The sequence below is a fragment of the Pinus tabuliformis genome, chromosome 2_1 (assembly GCF_031772625.1).
Source record: "Pinus tabuliformis cultivar Carrire ecotype Pingquan chromosome 2_1, CPIR1, whole genome shotgun sequence".
In the NCBI taxonomy this organism is placed as follows: Eukaryota; Viridiplantae; Streptophyta; class Pinopsida; order Pinales; family Pinaceae; genus Pinus; species Pinus tabuliformis.
Genome location: NC_142299.1, coordinates 714,382,632 through 714,394,140, shown reverse-complemented (window position 1 = coordinate 714,394,140; position 11,509 = coordinate 714,382,632). Strand labels below are relative to the sequence as shown.

The 11,509-nt window shown below is 39.2% G+C and overlaps 1 protein-coding gene across 1 annotated transcript; it reads left to right on the top strand.

Annotated features, from left to right (window-relative positions):
- The first annotated feature begins 1,360 nt into the window (after positions 1 to 1,360).
- On the top strand, positions 1,361 to 2,883 carry LOC149202582 (uncharacterized). The gene has a single exon (XM_089400008.1). The coding sequence runs from the start codon at positions 1,487 to 1,489 to the stop codon at positions 2,249 to 2,251; it is 765 nt and encodes a 254-aa protein (XP_089256134.1). The 5' UTR covers positions 1,361 to 1,486; the 3' UTR covers positions 2,252 to 2,883.
- Positions 2,884 to 11,509: the final 8,626 nt, after the last annotated feature.

The following is an 11,509-nucleotide window of genomic DNA, read 5'->3' as shown; positions in this document are numbered from 1 at the left end:
ATCACAGCCCAAGCTCAGTTTTTCCTTCCATGCAAACACTTGCAAAATGCCTTGAAGAAAAAATCCATAGAACAAAATTTGTTTTTGCCATAACTTGAAAACCATGCATCCATTTGACAAACCGTTTTATGGGGAATTGCACAAGGGTGATGGCAACATGCTTGAGCAGTTTCAGCCAATTCCGGTGCACGGTTTCCAAGAAATCAGCCTCCATCACCATCAGCCATTTTTGCATTTTCTCCATAACCGTGCATCCGTTTCAAAACCTGTTTCATGGGGAGATGCACATGGGTGATAGTAACCTACCCAAGCAGTTTCAGCCGATTCCGATGCACGGTTTCCGAGAAATCAAGCTCTGAAATCTTCAGCCATTTTCCATTTTTCTCGAAATCCGTGCATCCATTGATCACGATTTTGCTATGGGAGATGCATAATGATGATAGGAACATGCTCACCGAGTTTCAGATCAATCCGGGTTACCGTTTGAGAGCAATGGCGAAAACAAGTTCTGATTTTGTGACCATGCAGCAGCAGCAGCTTGAAGGTGCAGATCTGAACGTGAAAACAATTGCATGCAGCTCAGATCTGGCCAGAGGACACCTGCACAAGGAAAAGCAATAAAAAACCATCAGCCAAGCCCTCCTGCAATCAAGGGATCCAAGCATGCAGCAACAGAATCAGAGCATGCAGCAGCAAAAAGCTTCACAAGCAGCCGTTTGACTTCAGGTACATGACTAAACCTTGTTCATCTATTGCATGAATCTAGTCTAAGCATTGCATGAACGAATGGAATGGTGAATTAAGCCATGAATGTAGCAAGACACCCAGTTCTCTAGCGCTCAAGGAAAAATCACGCAGCATACGTGTATGGTCGTTCATGGAAAATTTGAAAAACACAGTTAGTGGTAGATTTGTTGAACTTCAGTGCACAGGGCATCAATTAATTAACAAATAGAAGAGTTCATGATAGCACAACAGTTCATATGGGCCAGCACACGTTTTGCCACCTCACTCCACCAAAAATCACGCAGAAATTAATGAGCGCTCAGCTGAAATTCATGGACTGTTATTCAACTCGCACTTGCAACCTGTTCAACTGAAGATGCATCCTCTTCTCCCACAATCAGTTAACCTATCATCCTTCGCTGATTTTTTTTGGCCTGTTCAAAATTCTCCCGCTCATCCAGTTTGAAGCTTGAAGAAATGCAGTCAAGGTTGTTGCAAAACAACTACAGCCCAGGAACAAATGGATTGCTTCTCCGCGGCAGAGTTTGGACAGACTAAACAGGGATAGAGCGCGAAGTCTTGAGCACAAGAAGCACTTGAATGATCAAGTAAAAAAAAAAAAAAAAACGCTCAAGATATTGATGGTAACTGCTTATCTGTACTTTCATCTGAAAGATCTATTCAGGATGGCTCCGACAACTCTAAGGTCAATATAACTAGCAATGTTGTAGATCCAGATAAATGCAGTAAATCTGGACCAATGGAGACAGGTTGGCTTCGGCACAGAAGCATTAAAGCTACTGCTAAGATTTGCCCAAAATCTCTTCATCAGAGACAGAGTATGAATGATTCGAATAAGAAGGAAAATACGTCTTCCATTTCTGATCAAAAGGACCATCATCAAGTTCACATGGAAGAAATTGGCAGAGATACATTGGGTGTTGCCGATGATCCTTGTGCAAAGAAAGTAAGAAACAGAGGGGATTCCCCTTCAGCTGACTCATTCTCTGGACCAATTCCCTGTCAAGAGCATGGCACATCTGCGAATTTAGTAAATCCAGAGACTCAGAGATACATGGAAGGCTTAGACAGTCATAAAAATGTCTTGAAGGAAGCTCATAGGAAATCAATCCATGCAAAGATATTCAACCCAAGCATCTGGAAGAAGCGAAGAAACGAGGGCATGATGCAAAAAGGTGATTGTGCAAAAGCAGATTGTCCAAGGAAAGACACCTTGAAGCAAGATTTTTATCAGAAGATTCAATCTTGTCCTCCATCCCCTCAAAAGGTTTCTAGGTTTTCCCCAACTTCAACTTCTTCCGGCCAAGGCAGAAAGCCCAAAATGACACCTGTGCAACCTTTGAGGACAAGAACCATGGAACAATGTTTGCTCAAGGAACTTCAGTTCAACAAAAAATCAAACAGATCTTTTGAGAGTACGGACAACATTTTGACCTCTCCTGAATCAAAGTTGTATCTTCCAGATGTGTTCTGGTTTTTGAAGGGTTGTACATCAACGAATTAACAGATTATTCCTCCTTGAAATGAATTTAACAGAGAATAATCCAACAAAAGCAGGTGTAATGGCAGTATTTATCTCTATGTTGACTCGGATCAAATATACTTAAGTGAAAAATATTACCTTCTGGCATTCTAGTCCAAAATATGGGTCCTAAGAGTTAATGTTGAAGTCTGCCAGCACTGTATTTCAGCTTTCTGCATTATCATGCCACTGCCCTATGCTTGCAATTACTTCTGTCACTTGTCAATACAGCGTATTGTCTTCAATGCCTGTGACATTTCCTATCAATGATCTTAAGGAAAGCTCTGTTTTCAGCACCTGAATTGGGGCATTTGAATTCAGCAATACATTATATTGTTTCTGCTGCCCTGTGTGATATTTTCCAACTATGATAGGAAAATACAGCGTATAGAAAAGAGAGCACTGATATTGGGCACCTGATTTCTCAGCAATACACAGCATGCTATTTGAGACATATTTCAGAAACACGGCATACTGTATTTGCTGCCTGTGATGTTTTCCGATTATGATAGTAAAAAGAGCACTGCTTCAGTCTCTAGATTTCTTAACAGTATGCATACTGTTCGGGGCATCTGATTTTTCAGCATCAATTCAGGGTATATGATTTTTCAGCAGTAAGTCATAATACATATTTCATTGCCTGTGATCTTTCCAACTATGAAAGTAAATAGAGGACAGGTCAATTTGAGGCACATGATTTCTGCACAGGAAGCCAGAACTCAGCTACAGGACTGTTTCTACAGGAAGACAGAGAACTGTTTCTACAGGAAGTTTGGAGAAAGGGCAGCAGAAGGAGAAATTGGCCGAGGTTTTAGCCAAGGAGGCCACTAGGGCCATCAAAGATGGGGAGAGAGATTGGTTGCTCAGAGGATGAGCAACACTTTCAGTAGGGGGGTGATGATAAGCCCCAAAAATGGACAATTATTTGGGCTCATTCAACCTCCTAATTTGACTTAATCCACCATTCTCATTAGTTCATTGCATGTTTTTGATTATTTTTATGTTAATAGAGTGAATTTGGTTAGTCATTATGCCAACAAGTCTAATGGGTGCTTTGTGTAGCCTTTTTGGTCAACTTGGAGACAAAATTGAAGGTCTTAATGAGCACTTGGCAGCCAAATTCGTGGGAGAACAAGCTAGAGGATTTGTAGGAAGGTGTCCCCTTCATTTATGGGCCCTTACCTCGAATTCTCCACCATCAGCTCGGAGTTCAAGGGCCACCGAATCAATCAGCACAAGGGCAGCCAAGCAAGTCAAGTAGGACTGCTGTTAACTCCAAGTCTTGGGCAGCCGAGTCCCTAAATTGTAGGAGGACTGTTGGACCCTCAAATTGTATAAATAAGAAGGCCGTAGCCTTTGATAGGGGCTTTTTGAACTTTTGAACTACTGTTGCACTTTCTAAGCACGAGCTACAACTCGGTTTTTGCTCTTTGTAAGCCAATTTTGGCATGATGTTAGACTCTTGATTATTTAATAAGGGCAGGCAGCTTTGGATCCAATTCTGAGTTTTTAAGGGAGCTATAGCTCTCAGGTTAGGGCCCAACCTGAGAGCAATAGACCTCCTTTTCCGTGTATTGTTACTTGTCTTTCCTTTCAGCACTTTATTTCTTTGCTTTGACATGCATTTACAAGAAAAACACAGTCTGCTGATTTGATTTCTTTAATGTGATTGGATAGGATTAGTTTATGGTTAAAGTGCTTTTAGTTGCTTAGATTAGAGTAGGAGGATTGTAATTCATTAGAGCTCCAAAAAAGGTTGATAGTGCACTCGCTGCCATCTCTGTTTAGAGATTGGGGGTGTGGGCTGTACCAACCACCAAAAAACGCAGTCTTATGCTTTCATGCAAGCTGCCACACAGTCATTTCAATTATAGATCCATCCATGCATTCTACTCTTGAGCACTACTGCTTCGTTCCAACACCATGCACGATTTGTCTCCACACTTTACATTGCTGTTCATTGGTTTAATAACACAGTTAGAATAGGTTGATGGAATTCTCGGTTTTGTGCAAGATATAGAGGATTTGTTTCTTTTACACTGCATAGCATCACTTTATCATGTTCTTCTTATTCTCAACCACGCCTGAAGCCACTTGCTCGACCTCTGTTCAGCTCATTAGCCTTCCAACCCTTCTACTTCTCACGTAGCTCCATCTTTTCCACTTTTCCTTGCTTCCACCCTTCTATTCACCAACCAACTGTACCCACTCTTTCCTCATCTCATATCTCTATCCCTGAGCCACCAAAAACTCCACCTTCACCTTACCCATCCACCCATACCACTCCTCCACTACTCCATCACCCAAAACTCCAACCATAGCACATCCTGTAGAAGTTAGCAGACTTCCTGTAGAAATCCCAAGCTTCCTGTAGGATCCCCTGCAGACATCCTGTAGAAGCCTGCAAACTCGGTTGTTGAGCATCTGAACGTTGTGGACTCCTGTGGAATGATGTTAGGGATCCCCTGGAACCTCTCCTAGCCCTCTTGACCTTTCCCAAGCTTTCTCTCCCTTCGCACCACCTCTGCACAGCCAAACCCTAATAAGAAACAAAATCATAATCACTCCAACCACTTAAGCAAAAATATAAAAACATGTTCTTTTCAATAGAAGTAGTTTGAGTTCATGCATTTCACATCATTAGAAGTAATGGCATCATTCTTAGACATTTGCACTCCCACCATTGCATCATAGAGATTAAGCTAGTCAGATTAGGGTTTACTAGGGTTTCCATGTTTTGGTTGGTTCTCAGTTCATTTTTGCAAAGTAGATTAATTTCCTTTGAGATAGCCTTCGTCCATCATTTAGAAAGCTTCTTCTGAGAACATATAGAAGTTGGCTTGAGCCCTAGCGGACTTGTGCTAGCTGACCAAGTGACAGCTGCGACAAGAGCTAGTACTTGTGCATACAACACCGTCGCTTCCAAGTTTGTTACGAACTACCGGGTTGATAAAATTAGAGATAGGAAGCTCCAGGAGTTGTAGCATTATTGCTACAATACTGGAGCCCACCAGATATCTTCGTTGCTTTGTATATGATAAACAGACACAATGGGTCAAATGGTTGCCTTTGGCTGAATGGTGGTATAACACTTCCTTCCATACAACAACAAAAATGACCCCATTTATGGCACTTTATGGGTATCAACCACCATCCATCACATCATATTTAAGAGAAAATTCTAAGGTTCAGGCAGTGGAACATCACATTGAACATCAACAACAAGTCCTCCAACTCTTAAAGGATAACCTCTTGTTGGCACAAAATAGAATGAAACAACAGGCATATCAACATCGCAGTGAAAGAAGTTTTTGATGTAGGTGATTGGGTATTCCTACGGCTACAACCATATAAGAAAATGTCCCTAAAGAAAGCTAAGAAGGATAATAAATTATCACCAAAGTATTATGGTCCGTACAAGGTTTTGCAAAAGATTGGTACTATGGCATACAAATTGGAGCTTCCTGCAGCTTCTCGATTGCACCCAGTTTTCCATGTTTCATGTTTAAAGAAGGTTATAGGTGACAAGCTCCCAATTCAAACAATATTTCCAGAACTTGACGAGGAAGGAAAAATTATATTGGAACCAGAAGCAGTCACAGAAACAAGAACTCGATAGCTATGAAATTGATCAATTTCAGAGTATCTTATCAAGTGGAAGAACTTATCCGCTGAAGATTCCACATGGGAGGATGATAATTTTATGCAGAAGTATCCAGAACTACTCAAGCGCTGAGGACAACACTTTTTTGAAGGAGAGGGGCATGTTGGGTCCCTATAATACTAGTGATTACCCCATTACTATTGTAGTTAAACCCCTTATTTATATTGTTGTGCCCCTATTACCCCCATATTGTTATTTCTGTGCCCCATAAAATCCCTCTATTGTTATTTTTGTGGCTTTATATTATTTTTGTTAGGTCGGCTGGATTATATTGTGACTCCTTAGACTCCTATATATAGAAAGGAGGTTTTGTCATTTGTATCATCCAACAATTGTTCATTTATGTAATGTAAAGGAGGTTCCCAAAGGAAAAATAAGACCAAATTCAAGGGACACTTATTCCAAGCTGCATGTTGGGAAAAATATCGTAGTAGGCAGCACTTGATGTGTTTATGGCTAAGGGGAAATTGGCAAAGGTAATGGAAAAGAATTTGAAAAGGTAAGAAGGTGTTGTTGGAATTTTATTTATGAAAATAAAGGAAATTAAGAGAAAAGGGAGGTGAAAGGTCACAGGTTGCATGTGAGGAGGAAACTAATGGAATTGAAGAAATTAGAGGCATGAATAATAAAAAGACATTAGAGAATTAGTTGGTTGCTTTTTGTCAATTCAATTTTGGAATTAGTCTCAGAGAGGAGAAGAGCACCAAGAGGACAAGGAAAGCAAGAAAGCAAAGGAACGAAAAGGAAAGTAAAGGAAGGACAAGGAAAGAAAAGGAAAGTAATGATCAAGCAAGGAAAAGTTGGATCAAGAAACTTCAATAGGAATACTTGCAGGTAATAGGTTGCATACATGATTTCCTAACTGGTTTTGACATGCATGGTATGTGTGTGTTGGTATTTTGTTCTTTTGTTGTCATTGGTATGGCTTTTTTTGGGTTTTTGATAGTGGATTTTAGCCTAGACTTTCCATTTCCGGATAACGATGGTGTGATGGGACTTTTATCAATTTGAGCTTTGGATTGCCGAAAGATTTTGGATTCAAGTGAGGTGGTCTCAGGAAAATTCCCAAAGGCCTAGGAATCCATTGACTGATAATGGAGGGATACATGATAAAGCTTGAGGGTGGAGACAGGAAAATTCCTCAAGCTATTGGAGAAGAAATTTTGAGGCATCCAAGCTTGGTTTGGTTTTGTGATCTCGGAACCGGTTTAGGTGAGGTTATGTATAGTGAGAGTGGAGGTGGTTTAACCTTTGGATTCCCTTGGTTGTTTATGGATTTTTTATCCCATGAGATCCCACATTCATTCTTGGAATATGGCACGGGGGTGATTCGCTAAAGAAATATTTGGTTCAGCCAATCTATGGTTAGGTGGTATGTGGAAGTCCCGAACTTGGTTGGATTTTCCTATGTTTAATACGATCTAATTCCATCTATCTTTTGATGAGTAAATGTAATTGTCATTATGTGGATTTAATGGTTATTGCCTTATTGTTATTTATCTGGTTATATGCTGACTATAAGCATGGTTATTTGACAATTCTTAGTCATGGAACTTTCCATGTTTTACTTGTATTTGAATAAATAATGAATGCAACAACTAATTGGTGTTATGACAACTAATGTGATAAGGTAGTGATCCTTCTTGTTAAGCCTCAGATAAATTTTCAGCTCTTTATGTCTAGACTTGCATTCATGACCTGTAGGTTGTATTCTTACCAAGTGTTTGATGAAATGTTAGTCCCAGTTGGGGAAGGTCAAGTCAATTCCTGGTTTTAGTTTTAGTTTACAAGCATTTTTTCTATGCATTGTATGAGTTTTCAGAGTTTCATGGAGTTGTAGGCACATAGTTGCTAGCATAGCACTAACAAAAAAAGGCTATAGTCGCACTTAGGCAGGTTCATGGGAGTGACTGGAGAGTCTCATTCACTTGGAGGGCTTGGCAAGGGAGTGACTGGGGTTCTAGGTCAGTGAAAAAGAGAGTCATCTGAGGGGTTAAACACCTGGAGGGGTTGGGTTGCTCCTGGAGGTCCTATAGCACCTGAGGGAAGTCAGTAAGGTCTCAAGTTATCGAATTCATTTCCTTAAGTTCATATAGGAGGTTGAGTCTTATAACATAGACGGGGCTTCAAAAGGCAACCCAGACTATGCGGGCTTTGGAGGGGTGTTAAGGGATGATATTGGTAATATCCTTTCCATCTTCCATGGACATTTAGGTAGAGCTACTAACAACATGGTAGAATCCATGGCTATGGAGTAGTGCTTAGAACTCCTGGTGCAGGATAATCGACCGAATGTGATTATCGAAGTTGACTTTGAGTTAATCATCAACACAGCTAAAAAAATGAGTTGGGGCTCGGAGCCGGAGAAGGTTTCAAAACACTGGAGATTGATCCAGGTCTTTCAAAGGATCCAGCTCCACCTCAGAGGCCTACGCACGGTTAGTTTTAACCATGTGCGAAGGCAGCCAACAAACTTATTGATTTACTGGCTAATCAAGGAGTGAAAGGTACCATAAACAGGGTCGCGATGGGTGGGCATAGGTTGGTGTGGGACGGTCTCATGGACTAGTGTGACTCCCAAGCAGATGAGGATATGATGGTGTACCGCAACAAAACTATGGAAGCTCTATCCAACAATTTGGTTTAGTCATGAGGTGCAAGTTTTTCCTTTTCTTGTTTTTCTCTTAAGTTGCTCAGAGGTTTCTGTTACCAGAGTAGTTCGTTGGAGGGAAGGGGTAGTACATCGCTCAGGCTCACAAACGGTTGCAAAGGAGAAGGCGGTAGCTGTCAGAATCCGGGATCTAGTAGCGACCATAATTTTTCTTATTCGTTGTATAAGGACGTAAATCCGCTAGCTGAGTGGTTTCCAGTGTATCGAGGGCTTGTCGAGTGGGAAGTGGTTTGTAAGATTTGGGAGCGATCCCACTCATTGGGCTACACGTTGCCGAGGGGTGGTTTTGTTTTCTACCCTGATCGCACATTAACCAACAGTACTTTTGCTCTGTGCAATATGATCCTATACCGTTGGATCATACATGGCGGATCTATGGCTATGATTCAACGGGCTTGTCAGTGAGGCCATAAGGTTAAAAGGCGGACTTCTATGCTGTGCGATATTCAACTCTACCGTTGGATCAAGCTGGGAGGATCGACGATCAGGAATCAGAGCATTCTGGTGGGTCCATACTGATAATTGGCAGGAGTCTTGGCTCAGCGAGGTCCTCCTCTGCCGTTGGTTGGGGATAGGAGTTTTGATGGAGGAGATTGATGGCTTTCTTCCCCTTTTCGGATTTTGTGGGTGGATTTTGTGGCCTTGTGGCTTTTAGCCTTTTAGGGTAGTACAGTTTTGTGGGTAGGGGTCAGACTTTTCACACTTAACTCGAGACCCTTGGTTTTCTAGAAAGAAGTTTTTGATTAATATCCTTGATTCCATGAGGATGATTGTATTCTATGTAAATATTTTTCCAATTTAATGAAAACGAAGGTACGACTCTTGCTTAGGAAAAAAAAAGAAGGTTGAGTCTTATCATAGTGACCCTCAACTCATGTTTACCTTAGGCAAGCCAGTGAAAGTGGGTAAATGTGGGAGGAAGCGGTTACAGTTCTATTTTGTAAGAATATTTCACATAAATGCATTGAATCCTACGAGAGGGCCTCATAGTGTCAAATAATATTACACATCTGGTATTAGACTTAAGCCTAAAAATGGCCTCCTAAGGAAATAGTAAAATAATAGTTAAAATAATAAAATAAGAGTTATGCATTTTGGAGGAAAAGGACACTACTTTTTTAATTGTATTTTTGGCTTATATGTTGATAGGTTTACTCTAATTTCTAGTGTAGACACTCATTGAATGTAGAATTAATTTCCACATACAATGAGTACTCATTATGCATGCTTTTGAGAAGACCCACATTGATAAAAATTAAACATTAAGAAATGCGTTCAACACATTTTTTTAATGTATCTTCATTTTTTTATCAATGTAGGTCTTCTCAAAAGGATGCATAATGGGTACTTGTTAGATGTGAAATTTAATTTTGCATCCAATGAGTGTCTACTATAAAGAGATAAGCAATAAAAACAATTTAAAAAGTAGTTTTTCTTCTTTTCCCTCCAAAATATTTACATGTACCTCTTTTTAAATTTAAAGGATTTTGATTGGTTTAGATATTATGACATGAAAATTACGTGAAGATTTCATGGTCACTTTTCGACTAAAATTTCCTCTAATGCATTTATGGAGGGCATGGAAAAAAATATGTATATAGATTAACCTCTTCTTTAGAGCAGGCAAATGTTATATTGAAGAGATTAAGTTATATCATGAAATGTTGAGCTAATGTCAAATCAATGGTTCAATAAGTGAATTGTTTTTCAATGATTTTGCAAGTAAGAATAAGCTCTTTGATTGTTTTCACACCACTTGGGTTGGGAGTAATAAGATTTATAAGTTGATATACCCTAGTTTTTTTTTTTTTTTTTTTCTTCCATTAATATGCTCCTTGTAATAAGTTATTTGTTTCAATTAGGGATGTGGGTTAAAGGTCGCCATGATTTTCCTCATGAAAATCAAGAGATAATTAATTTCACGGAGGCATATCATAGCATATTGAAATCTAAATTTCTATCTGATTGAAGGAAGAAATGTGTCTGTAGAATGGATTTGTTGTTTTATATACTCTTACAATATGTAGAACCGTATTTATTAATTCAAAAACTTTTTGAAAGAATGAATATATTTGAACAACCATAAGAAAGATAAACTATTTGAATCCTCAATGGAGAAAGGCAGTATATTTCCAAATGATGATTTTGGCCACATGAGAGTATATCTCATACTTACTAGGTGAATATTTAAAGCAATCGTGACAAAAATAACTTTGTAACTTGATGTGGTAAGAACTATATGATATGTGAATTCTCATGGGATGCTCATGGTAACACCCATAAGCATGCCCTAAAGGTCGACTTTTTTTACTTCTCATCATAGATTTCAAAGCCATTATTGGATGATAATGTAGGGGCGACAAATTTGATGATGTAGCATATAATACATTCAACGATCATCTCAATATAACTATGGAGACAACAATGATGGATGAAAATGTTGATAGAACTCCTATGGTCATTGGAATTTGTTGATCAAGATGTTCAAGAACTTTAACAAACACTTAATAAGAGATGGTGGGCCTATTAAATTAAAAGGATAGTCAATGAGGCTAATAATCAACACATGGTGGATTTTAACTTTACACTTCGTCTAAGAAATTTTGAGTCATTTCTCAAGCAAAAGAGTGTCCTCGTCCCTACAAATAATAGGAGAAGAAGTGAAGAAAATAGAGGTTTAGAGATTGATTTGAAAGTGCATCCATCTAAATATGAATCATTCAATTTTACATCTATGCACAAAAGAGGATGTCCTTGCTAAAGCAATGCATGCACTTCTCCTATTGTGTCAGGTATATTTAATGCAACAAAATATTTTTACATGTAACATCATTTATTTTATGCTATGATAGGATCTTACCAAAATTGCATTGATATTATAGATTTAGAAGCTTCTCCCATTGAT